The following is a 20,221-nucleotide window of genomic DNA, read 5'->3' on the forward strand; positions in this document are numbered from 1 at the left end:
GGAATTACCTGGCACAGGGCGTGGCAGTAGCATTGGGGGCTGCCTCCCACAGGCACACACACACACACTCATCACGCTGATGGTGTGAGCTGCAGCCTGCTCCACCTCCCCACCACCTGGTTCTCCACAGGTGGCAGGGAATGGAGGCCTCGAGGCAAGAATGGTGTGGCAGAGTGGGTCGGCTGCCGCTGACATCACCTGCATGGTGAACGTTGGGGGAGAGTCCTAGGGGAAGTGACCCAAACGCAGAGAGCCACCCCAGTTCATCCTTTAGACCAGCGGTTCCCAAACTTTTCAGCATCACACCCCTCTTTTGATTTTTGAGAAACCCTCACATCCCCCCACCTCCTCTTTACCATCATCCAACCCCCCTTTAACAAAAATTTCAATTCGTAATTTGAATTAAACACAAAAGCTTGATATAAAAATGTGATTTAAAATTAAAAATAAGCACAAATAATTTTTCTTGGCCTCTTATAATTGCCTGGTGCAGCCACAGCTGGCCAACTGCCTGAGCCCCATGCCAGCCTCCAGAACTGCCCACACCACCTGCCCACCCACATGAGACCTGCACTGCCAGAGCCGCCCGCCCAAGCCCCACATCGCCAGGGCCAGCCACTCATTCATCCCCCAGCCATCCACCTGCCCACCAGCCACCCGAGGTGTGCGTCGGGTCACCTACGTAAAATGGCAGGGGTTGAGGGCTGGATGCAAAGGTCAGATCTTTCTTCAGGTGGGGGAATAATGGCGGGGCTGGGTCACCTTGTGCCCCCACCTGGAGTTTTTTCATGCCCGCCAGGAGGACATGTCCCCCAGTTTGGGAAACTGCTTTAGACGGATGCTGCTGACAAGACCTGTAGGCAGTCCTTGGCTACACCTGCATGAGATGCCTCTGTCAACAGAAGTGACTGTCGGAAGAGATTTCCCAGCAAAACATCTGTCGACAGATTTCACCTACACATAAAAACAGGACAAAAAAGCAGTCAAGTAGCTCTTTAAAGACTAAATTGAAAGAGCAATCCTCTCTGTTGACAGAGAGCAGACAGACTGCCCGAGGCCTCTCCGACAGAATGGCTGACCGTAAGCTCAGCAAACAGGCTGCATAGTGAACTGGAAGCCCTGCCTGTCGACAAAAGGGACACGGAGCAGCTATACGGCTGTTTTTTCAATGGAAAGCTGTCAAGGGAGGCATGATACCTGAACGGGTTTAGGCCATATTTTGTCGACCAATTCGACAAAGCGCATTTTGCATGTATGGACATAAATCATTACATTTATGGACATAAATCAGACATACATTTACAATTACATTTATGGACATAAATCAGACATCAGGAACGGTAATGTACAAGCCTGTGGGGGAACACTTCAATCTCCCTTGACACTGTGGCAGATTTAAGGGTGACAGTTCTGAAACAAAAAAAATTCAAAAATCAAATGGAGAGAGAAATCTCTGAGCTGCAATTTATTTGCAAATTTGACTCCATTAACCATGGATTAAACAGAGACTGGGAGTGGCTCGCAGTTTACAAAAGCAGTTTCTCTGCTCTGGGTGCTAATGTCTCCCCATTAGACTCTGACAAACGCTCACATCCCCCCTGTCTGTCCTGACTTGTTTTGCTCTCTTTTGATAAGTACTGTTGATACTGGGCCATTTCCACCTCGCTGAATAGACCTTGTCAGCTCTGGCCCTCCCTCTTACTGGGACCCCACTCTTTAAATACCCATCTGAAACCACCCCCCACTCATGCATCTGATGACGGGGGTCTTTGCCCACAAAAGTTGCTGCTCCAAAATATGTTAGTCTATAAGGTGCCACAAGACTTCTTGTTGCTCTCGAAGCTACAGACTAACAGGGCTAGCTCTCTGATATTTTGCATGTAGACACTCCATGGGTTTTCCAGACAAAAGCCCAGTTTTGCTGGGAAAAGCCTCTCAGGTAGCTACAGCCCGCGGGAGGTGGGTGCTCCATGGACTGACAGAGCAGCCGGAAGCTATTTTCTGCCTTATTCTCCAGCTCTTTTTTTAAACATTGTAATTGCATCCCTGGGGCAGTAGCAAGTGGTTCCCAGGCCTGGGAGGCGAAAGCAGCGCTTGGCTGGTCCGACCAAAGCAGTTGCGCGCCCATTTTGCGCGGCCAGCGGCGGGAAAAGGCAGTGCGCGCGCGGACAGAAAACGTCCTAACTGCCTGGCTGGGAACTTCGCCGGCATCTCCTCCCCGCGGGCCAATCCGGGAGCGGGGCTGGGCTTTGACGTCACTGGAGGCAGCTGCAGCACGTGGCTGCGCGGATGGTCTGAGCTGTGTGTGCGAGCGCAGGAGGCAGCGGCGGAGCTGGGGCGCGGCGGCGGCGGTGGTGGGGACTGCAGGGGGCTGGCACAGAAGAGCCGCTGCCCATCACGGATCGGAGGCGCTGCAACTTCTCCCCCGGCTGCACTGAGGATTTCTAGCGATTTGGGGCTTTTTAAAAGAATCTTATTTTCAGCGCCGAGGAGAATGGCTCGCCCTCTCCCTCTGCACCCCCCTTTCCTACCTCCCACTTACGGGGTGCTGAAATCCCTGCTGGAAAACCCTCTCAAGCTGCCGCTCCATCACGAAGACGGTGAGGCGCAGAAAGTTTTTTTTCCCTATAGCTAGTGTTTGGGCGAGTGGAACGAGTGCTGAATGCAACGTGATCTTGTAACGCCTTGGTAGCCAGCACCTGCAGGTCAGGCTGGTAGTGCCGTGGCTGTGGTCCCAGGGCAGAATTCCCCCGCTTGAAGCTGTCCAAAAAAAATTTGACTTGAGAGTTAGAAAAGTAGCGCCAAATAGGAAGAAACCTGCGAAGCTTTGCAACATTTAGCTTTGCACGGAGATTCAGTCACTTTTGTAATTTAGATCAAGCCAGTAGGATCTGAATGATACACGTGATCAGTAAACATTGAAACACAACTGTCGTGTGTTTGAATCAGTGCATGGCCATCACCTTCCAGTGGGGCGACATGCACTATAGCCTGTCTTTCTTCAGGAAATAAATACAACTCCATCTCGACTGGGTTAGAATGGACAGCACATCTTTAAAATGTCCTTCCAAAAATGAATATATGTTCTGTCGGACAGAAGTCTGAGCATCATTTTGATTTTGTGATAGTTTTACTTCCTGACTTTGCTCCTTTTTTTAATGAATATGTATAATATATGTGAGTGAATGGTAATGGATGAGAATTTTGCAACTGAAAAGTTGCAACTTACGTTTTTGGGGGTGATAAGATAACAGCCATAATTGTATTTTTATCAAGTGGTTTTTAGTACAAAAGTGTGTAATATTTGGTAAACATACACCCTTTCTGCAACATCTGAGGATTCTGTACCTAAAGGGAGTATATTTGTGGAAAATGCTATAATAATTTGGAGTATAGCAAATCAAGGAGCTAACTCTTAAAGTGTATGGTATAGTGGTGTCTTAGTAACTGTAATAGGCATGTATTTCCTAATTTACAAAGATTAAGGACAGTTTGTGATGTTTTACTATTGGTAGTGTCTTAATGTCAGTCATTTGGGCATTTTTCTTCATTTATTTGCCTGTTCTTTCCATCCCTTGTGGTATTTATCCCAACATTTTATGATGATTGTTGTGAAAATAACAGAAAATTAAATACCTTAACATTATTCTTAATTCTACAGATGATAGATATTCTGTGTTATTACTTATTATGGGCCTGATTCTGCAACCTCTAAGCAAGCAAAACAACTCAAGCCCAGTGGCTGATTTGTTACTTAAGGATGTCAGGATCGGGCCCATTTATTTAGTAATGTTAAGGTATTTGGGGGAGGTTTCATGAGAAGTGTTCCACTGTAAAATACCAGGCAACCTCTGCCTCTGTAACTTACTTTACCACTTAGTCCAGATACTCTCTAGATATCTGAGAGCACTTATTAAAGCTCACATTAAATGGTGCTGAATTGACAACTAAAAATAGAACTAATGAAAATGTACACACGTTATTGTTTGATTCAGCCTTTTAATTCTGTGCCAGATGAAAGGTATCAAAGGACCTATGTCTGCAATGCGATATTAGGCTCTTAAAAGGAGAAAGGAGAAAAAAATCTCCTGAAAATAATCATTCTCTACTCAGCACTTATAACTTTTTTCTGTTCTTTCATAAGCTTTTGGTAAAGAAAAAGACAAAGAAAAGAAGTTGGATGATGACAGCACCGGCGCCTCTGTCCCACAGTCTGCTTTCTTGGGGCCAACGTTATGGGACAAGACACTGCCCTATGATGGAGACACTTTCCAGTTGGAATACATGGACCTGGAAGAATTCCTCTCAGAAAATGGAATTCCACCCAGCCCAGCCCAACACGACCACAGTCCACACCAGCCAAATCTCCAGACAGCTACCTCAGCAGCACCCTCTGTCATGGACCTCAGCAACAGGGCTTCTACATCAGTCCATCCAGGCATGGTGTCTCAAAACTGCTTGCAGAGCCCAGTCAGACCAGGTAACCTAGACGTAACACCTTTCCTAGAGCTTCTTAAATGAGCAGAACTGCGCAAACCAAAAAAAAAAAAAATTCTGATTGCGTAATTGACACAGGAGCCCAACATGAAGGAAGTCATTGTCAGGGCCAGTACTACTAATTATAATTGATACGCTAACCAGTTCTGCAGGGATTTTTGCTTAAATTGTGTGGAGAACCTGTGAAAGTTTCAAGAAAAATTGCCTCTTGTATTTTCCCTACTGGTAACCTAGCTATTAACAGGCTAAAAATAAAAACAGAAGTAAAAATAGTAATGCACAGATGCCACAGTGTCACATGAACAGGGGGAGGAAATGGGAGAAAGACAGCGAAAGAGTGCTTGTACAGTCAAAAAAAAAACCTTATTTGTTGAGACAGAAGAGAATTCAGGTCCCCAGCTGTCATTTCAGTGGTAATAATAGGGAGAAGGGTTCTTGCCTATAGGGTTAGTCGTATTGTTGTATGTCCTGTATTCAGGCAAGCCAAGAGCTTCACTGGGCTCCGGGGGGTGGGGAGAAGGGGGCTTGGGGCCTCCCTGGGGGCTCCCTCCTCCTAGAAGGGGCAGGGCCTCAGGCAGAAGCGGTGAGGATGGGGCAGCTGGTGCTCAGTGCCCCGCCCCCGCAGACATCACTGCCCTCTTTCCACCTGCATGCACTATCCGGAGTGTGAGCTCTGGGCCCCATTGAATCTCCAGGCCGTGGGACTCTTGCCTCTTGCCCTCCCCTGCCCCCATCAGAAAGCCTGCCTCTATACTCCTGTAACATACCAGACACAAGCTGCACCCAGTAAAAAAAAAAAAATGGACAAGTAATGAGTAAACATCAGGCAAGAAACAAAACACAAAATTTGCACCAGATTCTGATCTGTAAGACTAGTGTAAACTCAGCCAGTAATTACTGACTTCATCTGAGTTATCCAAGACTAGGGCCTACATAAGAATAGCCACACTGGGTCAGACTAAAGGTCCATCTAGCCCAGTGTCCTGTCTTCCGACAGTGGCCAATGCCAGGTGTTTCAGAGGGAGTGAACAGGACAGGCAGTCAATGAGAGATCCATCAGCCACTCCCAGCTTCTGGCAGAAAGAGGCTAGGCACACCCAGAGCATGGGGCTGTGTCCCTGCCCATTCTGGTTAATTGCCATTGGTAGACCTATCCTCCATGAACTTACCTAATTCTGCCCTACGCAATGGGCAAAAAGGAAACCTATTAAGGCTGGATTTTGATCGTAGAGACTAATTAAAAACCTTTTGATGTCAACCGGAGTTTTTCCACTGAATTCACCAAATCCCTTATGTCTCTAATGGAGTTACACCAGTGCATCAAGTTGGAGATGAGAACCAGGTGCATAGTATCAACGATTTAGCAGAAATAGAGCATTATGAAACCTTATGGTTCAAATAAAGTGGCACAGTCTTAATAAACTTTGACTGTGACCCAATACTCACACAACATTTGAGAGAGCAAAGTAGGCTGCTAAGAACAGGAAACCCTTCCTCCTCTCTCAGCTGGATACTTGCCCTGCACCATATGCCCTGATTGTCAGACCCATCTGATAAAGTGACAAAATAAACAACAATGAGAGGACTTAGGGAGGGAAAACAATGTGCAAAAATCCCACGTGTGAACTGGCAAAATTAATTTCTTATTTGTTAAAAAAAGAAGGCTGAGACGGTGTTTTGGGCCCACATTGGAAAGGCCATAGTGTGTTATTCCGCAATTTTTGTTTACTTGCGTTCTAACTAGCTAGTCCTTGTGAGACTGTGTTGTTCCTCCTCTCCCAGTTTTAAGGTGCCTTAGTTGAGAATTAACAGTAATTGATGCCATTCCTCAAAATTAAATAACACTTAGATTGGCAAGAGGGAAAAAGAGTACTACTTTTCAGGAGATATTTTTAACAAGCCATTGTGCACACAACTGTGTACTCTCTCTTGCGTACACACATGCACTTGCACACACAGTTAAGAAGTGATTATCCCTTGCCAGTCTTTTTTCAGAAGCCCCTGAAAGCGAGCCAGCCTTTTAATGATCACCTGTCAGAATTTATTTGTAATCTGTGTTATGGGTCAGCGGTTTTTTATGGCCCATTGAGTTTTAGTGGTTTTTCCTGAGCTGTTTGCAACATTATTGGGGCTCGTAAACATTTCTCACAAATGCAGTTGTAGAGAGTATTTTTTTTTTTAATTTTATTTTAACTGTTGTAGAAGAAATCCGAATCCCTTGGAGGAAGAAGAGGAGGAAATAGCTGTAATTGCAGGTTTTAAAATTCCATGGCGCCTTCGATTGCTTCACAATAATGTAGTTTATTTTTCCCTAGATGAGGAGCTGAGTTCATGTTTGTTGGTCACATCTTTTTACTGTGATATAGCCTGGATGCAGAATAAAACCAATATATTTGTGAGCAGTAACTTTTGTAGCGATAATGCAAATTCACTCTGTCAATATATCTAAACATACCTCCTTTTATAAACATCTCTATTTTCACGATTTGTTGTGAGGGAACATCAGAATTCAAACATGGACTTCAGTGTTTGATCTACTTTTAAAATCAGACTACAAATAAGTTTTAAAAACATAAAACTCTTAATATTTGAAAAATAGCAATTAAAACTATTATGAAAAGTCTTTTCCTAAACAAATGTCATATTTTGAGGTACGGTAGACTCTTTCATATCTAGCAGCCTTGGGACCAAGAGGTTGCTGGATACTCAGATATTCTGGATGATAGAGAGGTATGCCCAGCAATTCATTACACTAAAGAAAAACAAGATTAGATATTAAGAAACAAACAAAAATGTATACAGAGTATTTTATTTACTAGCAACAGTAGTACTGTACAATGTAAACTTATACTGTATTTGCTGTATTGATTTGTGCTTACTTTCACTATACTGTACTTATGGAAAATGTAACTAAAATTTATGTGTGGTAAAAATGCCGGTTATTTGACAGTTCCAGATGATAGAATGCCAGATAGGAAAGAGTTTACTGTATAGAAGAGGTGAGTTGCAGCTGCTAATGTAAGACAGCTTTAAAAGGAAGGCATGCCATTGACACATTCCATGTGGATTTTATAGTCTGGTTTTAAGATTGTACTTTGAGAAAGAAATCTTGGTTTGATAGTTGTGGGCTCCCTTTTTTTAGTTACTAAAAGGACTTCTGCTTGGTTGTCACGGTTTATTTTATTCTGCTAAGACACAGGAACAATTGGAATTCAAAAGAAGTGTTGCAATACCCATAAAAATGCAGTTTGTGTGGCCTTATTAATGACGGAAAACGAAGATGCCAGGGTGATAACTCTTACTCTTAGCACTTACAGTGAGATGGTTGTAATGCTTTGTGGTCAGCATTTCTCTTCAGATTGTCATCTTGCTTAATGTCATTAGTGCTGTCTCTCTTGCAGTGTGGCTGTTTAGTGTAGCTGTACGACCAGATCTTACTCACCTCCAAACAGGTGGGCTGTTGATTTAAATGGGTCTGCTCTTATGAGTAAGATGAGCAGAATTTGGCCCGTAGTATGCGAGACATCAGTGCTAAAATATGTGTGTGCATAGAAGTGTGAGTACCTTGGGAGGGGCGTGTGTGTGTGTGTGTGTGTGTGTGTGTGTATGTATTTGTGTGAATAGGGCAGAGGCCGAAAGACAGGTGTGTGTGTAAGAATCATAGACAAACAACATAAAATACATTGTTAAAAGTATAATACTACATATCACATGCTTATTGAAATTTAACCATGGTGTGAATGAGACATTTAGCTCCTAAATTCTAACATAGTTTGATCTACTGGAAAGGATTGAGAAACATGCAGTGACATTCACCAGAGAACTTAGTTGAGTTTAGCAAAGCGAATCTGACCTTGACTATAAATATGACATTACAGAATAATAGTGGATTGTTTTTTCTCACATGTTCCATTTTTTAAATATTGTATTGTATGTCTTTACCTTGAGAGAAAGACAGGTGCATCCATGTCTCATTTTTTCTCCGTGTGAAGAATGAATGAAATAATTGTACAACCCTGTACCGTATGTGGAGCCTACATCTAGAGGTTACCATCTGTATTTGGATCAAGAGCTGTCCTAGACACCTAGTGTTGCAAGATTAGATTCTGGTTGTGACTTTGAGTAATAAAGAGGTATCGTGGTTGTTCAGTTCATCAGTGAAATGTGTATGTGGACTTGGAAATATTTCCTCTTTGCTGTAAGGAGCACTTAACCTCTGATTAGTTAGTTGAAAATGAGTAGTTATCTCAGGAAAACAGTTTCTACAATGTTAGTGAAGGTGCTATTTTTTAAAAAATCTGTGAACAAGTTTTGTTGCTGCACCATATTACGTGGTTTTCCACCTTGTCTTTAGCCATTCTGTAGTAGGAACACAGACCAGGATTTGGCTCTGGAGTTCTTCAAAGAATGTTTCGCTGCACTTTGCTGTCTTTGTGTGAAGAATGTTGAATGCAATATTTTTCCATCATCAAATGACTCATCGTTGGTGGTCACAGGCATCTATTTAACATCTGCCTTTTTATATTTCATCTCTAAAGGCAGTTGTCATGAGGAGTCGATAGAGAAAGTGTAGTGTCTTAGGGGGCTCAAGTGGAAGCTGAGATAAGAAAAATTTCCTTACATTTTTTCTTTATTCAGTGTGTGACTGCGGCAGGAATGGAGTGCAGTCAGGTACAATGCAGAACCATAGTTCTGTCTCTTTATTTGCCAAATAGATACTGAACTGTAATGATAGATGTGAGTTACTGTTGGGAAATTTCCAGTTCTTCCCCTTAACTGTTTGGTTCTAGTAGTAGAGACACCAAGGGATCCATTTAGCCTCTCCATACTATATACAGGGTGACTTAATTGGTGGCCTAGTTCAAGAGGGGATGTGTTTTAACACCCCTTAGTTCTAGTTTGCCTTTTCCTTCCCAGCTAAAGTGCCCTGGGGCCTCCCATCTTCCAGAACAGCTTTCGCAATCCAAGGACTTGCATTTTCCCAGCAACCAGATATACACACAACCACCTTATAAACTGTGGTGCTTTGTTATAAGCAGTTCATAGGTTCATGCACCATACAGGATGAGCCCCCTTACTGAGAGGCTGAGAACACCACCTCCTGTGCCCACCTCCCTGTGAATTTCTTCAACTTTGGACAGCCACGTGGGAGCATGGAATTGCCCAGCAGAGCCATCAGCTGGCCCTTACTGAGCGCTTCTTTTTTACATTGACTCTCACATGAAGGCTCTGAAGGGCCATTGACTGCCTGACCATGTGCTTTGGTCACGTGGCGCTGCCCTGTGCAATGTGCTCAGCGTGACTTTTGCTAGAATAACAGCAAGCACACCCTGGACTGTTTTATTTCTGCCAGGAGCAGCCTACAGTTAAATCACAGTGAAATGGAAATATTTAATGGTATGGGGTGTTGTGTGCCAAGGAACGGTACTGTGCAGAAGATCTCCCTCAATCTGTAGTTTGGCTCAAATAAAAATACAGAGTACATTTTGGCAAATATAAAGTTAGTCTCTTTTTGCATTACGAGTAAAAAAAATTCTGAATGCACAGCCTAGCTAATGCTGGTAGTAAACACATCATGTACTCTCTCTGCATCTGATGAAGCGGGTCTTTGCCCACGAAAGTTTATGCTCCAAAATATCTGTTAATTTATAAGGTGCCACAAGACTTCTTGTTCTCGAAGCTACAGACTAACACGGCTACCTCTCTGATACTTGTCTCCTTGCTCAGTAGACTTAGTTGTAATCTTTGCTGTTTAAATTATAATTATTTATTAACATTCTTTTTGATGGGATCAAGCAGTTTAAAACAGTTGAGGGTTAAAAAGCAAACAAGGTTGATATTCGCCTTATTGTGTGATCAGTTGGAAATACACAGGGCCTGATTCTGCACCCGTCACATGAACTAGCTTTTAGCAAATGAATAAGATGACTTGTGTGAGTAAGTGCTACTGAAGGAAAGTAAGGGTTGCACAATGGACAACAAGTGTGATTTACATCTGGGGAGACATTTCAGGGATGTCCAATTGCAACTTGTATGTGTCACGATTATTTCAGTCAGGAATTGCGGTGCATTACTAAGAGCCTCCTTTCACATCCTGAAATGCAGTGCAGCGTGTGTTTGACTATTTCTATCATTTGACCTTTGAGGAAGCCAGTGACTCCTGAAGTCTTCACATGTAGTTTCATGATATGGTTAGGAGAGGGAACATCATCAGCTGTACACAAAGACAACAATATTATCGGATTAACAACAAAAAGTTCTGTGGCATTTTAGACTAACAGATTTTTTGGAGCATAAGCTTTCAGGGGCAAAGACCCACTTCGTCAGGTGCATGCATGCTCCAAAAACCTGTTAGTTTATAAGGTGTCACAGGGCTTCTTGTTTTTGTGGATACAGACTGACACAGGTACTCCTCTGATAGTTATTGGATTAGATGAAACTTTGGGTAATCATTGAATTGTTCAATTTTTATTTATTTATTTGGCAGTAGACTGGCAAACCAGGAGATAGATGTGACTGGATTCTGCCTGGTTAATCATAGTGATGAGTAGTTTACTTCTCAGATAATCGTATTGATTTTGATGGGACTGCTCACAGAGAGAGGATTATATAGGATTTGTAGAGGCATATAGGCATAGCTGTGTTGGTATAACTTTGTAGGGGAGGTGTCGCCTAAAGCAACAGATGGTATTTTGCATCACTGGAGGAACAGCATCTCACTGAACAATGGCAAAAAGGTGACAACAACATTCCTATATTGAACTAACTGTGCCTACACTGAGGGTAAGTAGAACATAGCTATGAGACGTATGGGTGTGAATTTTCCATACCTCTGAGTGCCATAGTTACTGCAACATAAGTCCAGATCTACACTAGACCTGAAAGTTGATCCTAGATATGCAATTCCAGCTAAGACAGTCGCATAGCTGGAATCAATGTATCTAGGATCAACTTAATCTGACCGTCTTCAGAGAGGGAGGTCAGCAGGAGAAACTCTCCTGTCGACCTCCCTCATTCTACAGGCATGTTAGCAAGAAGAAGGTGATTAGAGAGGGTGTGGTGCCCCTACTGGACGAGGGAGGTAACCCGGTGACAGATGATGTAGGTAAAGCTGAAGTACTTAATGCTTTCTTTGCCTCTGTCTTCATGGACAAGGACAGCTCCCAGACCAGTGCAATAGGTAATGCACTGTGGTGGGATGAGGGTGGACAGCCGTTGGTGGGGAAAGAACAGGTTCGAAGCTATCTAAAAATGCTAGATGTACATAAATCCATGGGCCCAGATCTAATTCATCCAAGGGTTTTGAGGGAGTTGGTGTGTGTCATTGACGAGCTCTTGGCCATTATCTTTCAAAAGTCATGGAGATCAGGGGAGATCCCGGATGATTGGAAAAAAGACAAATGTAGTGCCCATCTTTAAACAAGGGAAGAAAGATGATCCAGGGAACTATAGGCCGGTCAGTCTTACATCAGTCCCTGGAAAAATCATGCAGGGTCTCCTCAAGGAAGTCATTTTGAGGCACTTGGGGGAGGGGAAAGTGATCAGGAATAGTCGGCATGGATTCATGAAGGGTGAGGCAGTCCTGACCAATCTGATTAGTTTCTACGATGAGATAACTGGCTGTGTGGATAGGGGAAAATCAATGGATGTGATTTATCTTGACTTCAGTGAACCGTTTGATACGGTCTCCCACAGTATTGTTGTCAGCAAGTTAAAGGAATGTGGTTTGGATAAATGGATGATAAGATGGATAGAAAGCTGGCTAGAAGTTTGGGCCGAGCAGGTCCCAAACAGCTCGATGTCGGGATGGCGGTCGGTTTCTAGTGGAGTGCTCCAAGGTTCAGTACTGGGTCCAGTTCTGTTCATCATATTTATCAATGAAGTGGATGAGGTGTTGGATTGCACCCTCAGCAAGTTTGCGGATGACAGTAAGCTAGTGGGAGAGGTAGATATGCTGGAGGGTAGGGATCGGGTCCAGAGTGACTTAGACAAATTAGAAGACTAAGCTGCAGGAAATCTGATGAGGCTCAGTAAGGACAAGTGCAGAGTCCTGCACTTGGTCTGGAAGAATCCCAAACATTGTTACAGGCTGGGGTCCGACTGGCTCAGTAGTAGTTCTGCTGAAAAGGACCTGGGAGTCGTAGTAGACAAGAAGCTGGACATAAGTCAACAGTGTGCCATTGTAGCCAAGAAGGATAATGGCATATGAGGTTACATCAAGCAGAGCGTTGCCAGTAGATCCAGAGAAGTGATAATTCCTCTTTATTTGGCTTTGGTGAGGCTGCATCTGAAGTACTGTGTCCAGTTCTGGGCCCCCAGTTATAGGAAGGATGTGGACACACTGGAGAGGGTCCAGTGGAGGGTGACCAAAATAATTAGGGGGCTGGAGCATATGACCTATGAAGAAATGGGGAATTGGGTCTGTTTAGTCTGCAGAAGAGAAGACTGAGGGGGGATTTGATAACAACCTTCATCTTACTGAAGGGAGGTTGCAAAGAGGCTGGAGAGAGGCTGTTCACAGTGGCCACAGATGGCAGAACACGGAACAGTGGTCTCAAGTTGTGGTTGGGAAGGTCCAGGTTGAATATTAGGAAAAGCTTTTTCACTAGGAGGGTGGTGAAGCATTGGAATGGTCTACCCAGGGAAGTAGTGGAGTCTCCGTCCCTGGAGGTGTTTAAGTCTCATCTCGATAAAGCCCTGGCTGGGCTGATCTGATGGAGTTTGGTCCTGCCATGGGCAGGGGGCTGGACTTGATGGCTTCTTAGGTCTCTTCCAGCTCTGTTGTTCTATGATTCTCTGATTCCTCGTGATAATGAGGAGTGCCAGAATGAACTGTTGAGCTCTGATGATGTTCAATTTCATGCGTCCCCACTAGGTACACTAAACCAAAACCTGGAAGATTGACCCTGATTGGATCAATCTTCTGGTAAGTATAGACATATTCTGTTAAGTCTAAGGAGCGTGGGAGAATGACAGGGTTCTCCTGTCTTTCTGGCTTTTCTGTGAGAGATGGCAGCCAGTGGCAGTCTCTGTCTAGTCTAAGAACAGTGTGAAAAGACATTCATGATCAACAAAGTGTGGTTTGGACCATCATATACTCAAAAGCGTTCTCTGGCTGGTGGTGCATTGCCAGGGATATATTGAACAGACATACCTAAAAATTATGTTTAAAACATTTTATTAAAATAGTCTAACTTTCACCAGTGGTTAAAATGTTGCTAATTCTAGATACATTCCAAAAAAGCCAGGGACGGAGAGAAAAGCAGTACTAGACCCAAACAATATGCAGAGAGACACTATGTGACCCTGAGCCGGTAAAATGCACTGCATGGTGCAAGAACTGGAAAACTGCAACTTGAAAAATTATCAGCGCATGAGATTCAGTGTTGTTTGGTCGAGTAAAGTACACAGCATCAGGTGTAAGTGGAGAACACGAGAGTAAGTTGCACCGATTTGTGCACAGCATATGTTGATTTTGTATTGTGAGGAGCCACAGATTAACAAGTGATGTCAATAGGAGTTGTGTCCAATTAACACGTCTGGTTATGTTGCTGAGAGCATCAGGCTCACTATGGTATCAGCCAGGGGAGGTTGTTCACCCTTCTGTTGGTTGTTTTTCCCACTGTTGCCCACTTCTGGGCATGGAATTTACCCTATTCCTGTGGAATGTCAGATTGGTGCAAATGACATATTTTGCCACTTACTCCCATGTTCTGACAAATGTACACCCTGATTTCCATTGCCACTATTACTGGTCCAGAGCTGTCACAGGACTTGCACCTGTTCCGCTGAGCTGCATTTGAGCCACAGATTTGAAGGGCCAAATTCTGCAGAAATTTATATCCTATATGAACCCAGTTGTTTGGCCACTCTGACAGTCATCTTCCACCATAGGTTTCTATTCATAGTTATAGCTTAATTGTTTGCTGTTAAGTTGGGGATGTTCTTCTGTTTGGATTAAATTTCATTTACTATTCTCAAGTATACATGTGCTCATCTGCTACCATTTGCCTTTATTTTTTTTTTTTTTCTGTTTAGGATAGTAAAACCCCAATCCTGTTAGAGCCAGGGAAAACTCTCTTAGATCTCAGTGCTTAATTGGAGACGGAACACAGCTAATTATTGAAACGGAATGTACCAGGTGCCTACAAATCAGCACGTTCCCTTGATTACTGTACATTTGTCACAAACAGATACACAATGAGCGACAGCAGTAAATAATCTGTGAGAAAATGTGCTCCTAAAAAGTGTGTGAACATAAATGAACAGGAGTGACTATACCGTTAGCCTCAGGTTTGGTGGTAGGACAATAAAAACTTCTTTTCCAATTAGTTTCTGGGATTTCAGACTGATATAAATTCTTTACTCTGAAATACAGTAGTGAACAATAGGTCAGAGATAAAGTAGTTCATTGCAAAACTGTTTGGTGCTCCTGAATTGAATAAACAAATGGATGAACACGTGTCTTGATTCATAGCAAGTCCATTACGCTGTATGGCAAGCATCAGACCTCATGTTTTCTAAAGTCCTTAGAGGCTCCCCTACTGGTTCAGTAGCTGTGCATGTAAATGGCTGTATTTCAAGTAGTGCAGGCCCTCTAATTACAATACAGCTGAAAACATGAAAACCAAACATCAAGTGCTGTTTAAACAGACCTCCAGTAGAGATCGTTTTGATGGGTTTATTTTCTAAGGGGGAAAAGAGACAGTAAATCTTTTTTTTCCCCTCTCCAAATGGAGGAAACAAACATGATGAGGAATTTATTCTAAATACAATGCTCCTGTTTAGCTCATTTGAAGGAATAGCCAGTGAAGTTACCCAAGTCAGTGCTCAATCCTCCAACAGCGCAATGTTGCACTGGCCTTCAATATGTATAATAGAGAGACAGTCAAAAATATAAAGGGTGTGTCTACACCTGCATTCCTCTTTGGAAAGAGGTATGCAAACGAGGCAAATCAAAATGCAAATGAGGTATAAATTTGCATATTTGGCCACTCATTTGCATATTGTAATTCTGAAAAAGCTTCTTTCGAAAGAAGAAAGCCAGTGTAGATGCTGCTGTTTCGAAAGTAAACCCATCTTCAAAAGAATCCTCCTTCCCTTTATTTAATGGGAAGAAGGATTCTTTTGAAGATGAGGTCTGCTTTTGAAAGAGCAGCATCTACACTGGCTTTCTTCTTTCGAAAGAAGTGCTTTCAAAATTAGAACATGCAAATGAGGTGCCACATATGCAAATTTATACCTCATTCACATTTTTGATTTATCTCATTTGCTAATGTCTTTTGAAAGAGGAATGCCAGTGTAGATGCACCCACAGAGAGAGAACATAAAAATGGTCATACTGGGTCAGCCCAAAGGTCCATCCAGCCCAGTAGCCTGTCTGCTGACAGTGGCCAGTGCCAGGTGCCCCAGAGGGGGTGGACCGAAGACAATGATCAAGCAATTTGTCTCCTGCCATCCATCTCCACCCTCTGACAATCAGAGGCCAGGGACACCATTCCTACCCTTAGCTAATAGACTTTTATGGACCTAACCTCCATGAATTTATCTAGCTCTTTCTTAAATTCTGTTACAGTCCTAGCTTTCACAGTTTCCTCTGGCAAGGAGTTCCACGGGTTAACTATGTGCCAAATGAAGAAGAACTTTCTTGTATTAGTTTTAAACCTGCTACCCATTAATTTCATCTGGTGTCCTCTAGTTCTTGTGTTATGGGCACAAGTAAATGACTTCTCCTTATTCACCCTCTCCACACCTGTCATAACTTTATATACCTCTATCATGTCTCCCCTCAGTCTCCTCTCTTCTAAACTGAAAAGTCCCAATCTTTTTAGCCTCTCCTCATACAGGACCTGTTCCAAGCCCCTAATCATTTTAGTTGCCCTTTTCTGAACCTTATCCAGTGCCAGGATCTCTTTCTTTAGGTTAGGAGGCCACATCTGTACACGGTATTCAAGATGTGGGTATACCATAGATTTATATAGGAGCAGTAATATGCTCCTTGCCTTATTTTCTATCCCTTTTTTAATAATACTTAACGTCCTATTTGCCTTTTTGACTGCCTCTGCACACTGCGTGGATGTTTTCAAGGAACTATCCACGATAACTCCAAGATCTCTTTCCTGATTAGTTATAGCTAAATTAGCCCCCATCATATTGTAAGTGTAGTTGGGGTTATTTTTTCCAATGTGCATTACCTTACACTTATCCACATTAAATTTCATTTGCCATTTTATTGCCCAGTCACTCAGTTTGATGAGATCTTTTTGAAGTTCTTCACAGTCTGCCTCTGTCTTGACAATCTTGAACAGTTTCGTGTCATCTGCAAACTTTGCCACCTCACTGCTCATCCCCTTCTCCAGATCATTTATGAATAAATTGAACAGGATAGGTCCTAGGACTGACCCTTGGGGGACACCACTAGTTACCCCTCTCCATTCGGAAAATTTACCATTTATGCCTACCCTTTGTTTCCTGTCTTTTAACCAGTTCTCAATCCACGAAAGGACCTTCCCTCTTATTCCATGACAACTTAATTTACATAAGAGCCTTTGATGAGATACCTTGTCAAAGGCTTTCTGGAAATCTAAGTATTCTGTATCCACTGGAACTCCCGTCTGAATGTTTGTTAACTCCTTCAAAGAACTCTAACAGATTAGTAAGACATGATTTCCCTCTGCAGAAACCATGTTGACTTCTGCCCATCAAATTATATTCTTCTACGTGCCTGACAATTTTATTCTTTACTATTGTTTCAACTAATTTGCCCAGAACTGACGTTAGAGTTACTGGTCTCAAATTGCCAGGATCACCTCTAGAGCCCTTTTTAAATACTAGTGTCACATTAGCTATCTTCCAGTCATTAGGTACAGAAGCTGATCCAAAGGACAGGTTACAAACTAGTGTTAATAGATCTGCAAATTCCCATTTGAGTTCTTTCAGAACCCTTGGATGAATGCCATCCGGTCCCAGTGATTTGTTAACATTACGTTTATCAGTTTGTTCCCAAACCTCCTCTAATAACACTTCAATCCGAGACAGTCCCTCAGTTTCATTTCCCACAAAAATGGTGCAGGTTTGGGAATCTCCCCAACATCCTCAGCTGTGAAGACTGAAGCAAAGAAATCATTTAGTCTCTCCGCAATGGCTTTATCATCCTTGATTGCTCCTTTTGTATTTGTATCGTCTAGGGGACCCACTGGTTTTTTTAGCAGGCTTCCTGCTTCTAATGTATTTAAGAAACATTTTATTACTTTTTGAGGTTTTGGCTAGCTGTTCATCAAAATCTTTTTTGGCTTTCCTTATTACGGTTTTACACTTAATTTGTTAGTGTTTATGTTCCTTTCTATTTGCCTCACTGGGATTTGCCTTCCACTTTTTGAAAGATGCTTTTTATCCCTCACTGCTTGTTTTACATGGGTGTTAATCCATGGTGGCTCTTCTTTTGGTCTCTTAGTATGTTTTTTTTAATTTGGGGTATACATTTAAGTTGGGCCTCCATTATAGTGTCTTTGAAAAGCTTCCATGCAGCTTGCAGGGTTTTTGTTTTAGTCACTCTGGCTTTTAATTCCTCATTTTTGCATAATTCCCCCTTTTGAAATTAAATGCCAGAGTGTTGGACTGCTGAGGTGTTCTTCCCACCACAGGCATATTAAATGTTATTACATTATGATCACTATTCCCAAGTGGTCCTGTAACAGTGAGCTTGTGGACCAGATCCTCCACTCTGGAGGAATCTTCAGAACAAAAACCCAGTCAAGTAGCACTTTAAAGACTAACAAAATAATTTATTAGGTGAGCTCTCGTGGGACAGACCCACTTCTTCAGACCATAGCCAGACCAGAACAGACTCAATATTTAAGGCACAGAGAACCAAAAATAGTAATCAAGGTGGACAAATCAGAAAAAAAATTATCAAGGTGAGCAAATCAGAGAGTAGAGGGGCAGAAGAGGGGGAGTCAATAATCAGATTAAGTCAGGTATGCAAACAAGCTGCTATAATGACCCAGAAAATTCCCATCCTGGCTCAAACCACGTGTTAATGTGTTGAATTTGAATATAAAAGAGAGTTTAGCAGCCTCTCTTTAAAGAGTGTTGTGGAAATTCCTCTTCCCTAAGACGCAGACTTTTAAGTCATTAACAGAATGGCTCACGCCATTAAAATGCTGGCTGACTGGTTTGTGGATCAGGAGTGTTTTTATGTCTGTTTTGTGCCCATTAACTCTTTGAGAGAGTTTGAGAGAGTTTGAAGAGAGTTAAGAGAGTTTGAAGGCTGTCCAATATACACAGCATCTGGGCATTGTTGGCACATGATGACATATATGATGTGCCCATGATTCTGTGAATAACCTGGTTAGGTCCAGTGATGGTATCTCCAGAATAAATATGTGGACAAAGCTGGCAGTGGGCTTTGTTGCAAGGAAAAGTTCCAGGACTGGTGTTCCTGCAATATAGACTGTGGTTGTGGGTGTGAGAATTCTCATAAGGTTGAGAGGTTGTCTGTAGGAGAGAACAGGCCTGTCACCTAGGGCCTTCTAGAGTGTGGCATCCTGATTAAGAATAGGTTGTAGGTCTTTAATAATTCATTGCAGTGGTTTGAGTTGGGGGCTGTAGGTAATGACCAGTGGTGTTCTGGTCTTGGCTTTGTTGGGCCTATCTTGGAGTAGCTGGTCTCTGGGTATTCATCTGGCCCTGTCAATTTGTTTTTTTATTTCTCCTGGTGGGTAATTCAGGTTTATGAATATTTGGTAAAGATCTTGTAGTTTTTGATCTCTGTCAGTAGGATCAGAGCACATGAGATTGTACTTAAGGGCTTGACTGTAAACAATGGATCTAGTTATGTGTGCAGGATGGAAGCTAGAAGTGTGTAGGTAAGTATAGTGATCATTGGGTTTCCAGTACAGTGTGGTACCAAACAGACCATCCTTGATTTGTACTGTAGTGTCCAGGAAATGTATCTCTTGCGTGGAGTAATCGAAGCATAAGTTGTTGGAGGGGTGCCGATGGTTAAAGTCTCTGTGGAATTCTTCTAGAATCTCTGTACCATGGGTCCAAAGGGACTTTAACAATCTGCACCCCACCGGTATCCCTGCAATACCCTTGTGGACCCCCAGGGTCCCACAGAGAGAGACTCCTCTGAGTAGCTAACTCCAGTCCCTTATCAAAGCTAGGGTGGTAACTGGGGTGGTAACTGGCTTAGTTCCAGGGACTCTTCAGGGGTCAGATAAATGGAACAGTTCTGCTTTCCTCTCAACGGAGAGTTGAAGTGCAGCTGCTACCAAGGTCACAAGGGGTCCTGTCTCTGCTGCTTCTGTACCTTCATGCAAATGTGACATTTGGGCTATGTCTACACTACAGCCATATGTCGACACAAGTTAGTCGGAAGAGCTCTTCCCACAAAACTTCTGTCAACAGATCGCAGCCACACACAAAACTGGATCACTCTGTCGATTTACTCTGTCGACAGAGAGCGATTGGACTGCCAGGCCACTCTCTCGACAGAATGGCCAGCCGGAAGCACAGCAGACATGGGGTTGCATGCTCTTGCTATCCTATTACAAGTTTCACAGGATTTTTTCCCTCCTCCTGGAGTCTTGTGATGATTCGTGAATCTTGGCTTCCTTTTTTAAACGTCAGTTTCTAGTCCTTGTGGCTGTGGAGAAAATCTGCAGAACATTGAACTCTAAGAGCTCCAAAGGTCCTCTTACTAATTTTGAAGTATTGTTTT

General features: G+C 42.9%; 1 protein-coding gene across 3 annotated transcripts in view; it reads left to right on the top strand.

The window, feature by feature from the left end:
* Positions 1–2,327: 2,327 nt before the first annotated feature.
* Positions 2,328–20,221, top strand: part of HLF (HLF transcription factor, PAR bZIP family member) — a 74,742-nt gene continuing 56,848 nt past the window's right edge. For all 3 annotated transcript variants that reach the window (XM_075014624.1, XM_075014625.1, XM_075014623.1), the window contains exons 1-2: positions 2,328–2,600; positions 4,145–4,480. In XM_075014624.1, the coding sequence (XP_074870725.1) occupies positions 2,495–2,600; positions 4,145–4,480 (442 nt within the window). In that variant the 5' untranslated portion in view covers positions 2,328–2,494. The remainder of the gene's footprint in view (positions 2,601–4,144; positions 4,481–20,221) is intronic.

Source organism: Carettochelys insculpta, chromosome 20, assembly GCF_033958435.1.
Source record: "Carettochelys insculpta isolate YL-2023 chromosome 20, ASM3395843v1, whole genome shotgun sequence".
Lineage (NCBI taxonomy): Eukaryota > Metazoa > Chordata > Testudines > Carettochelyidae > Carettochelys > Carettochelys insculpta.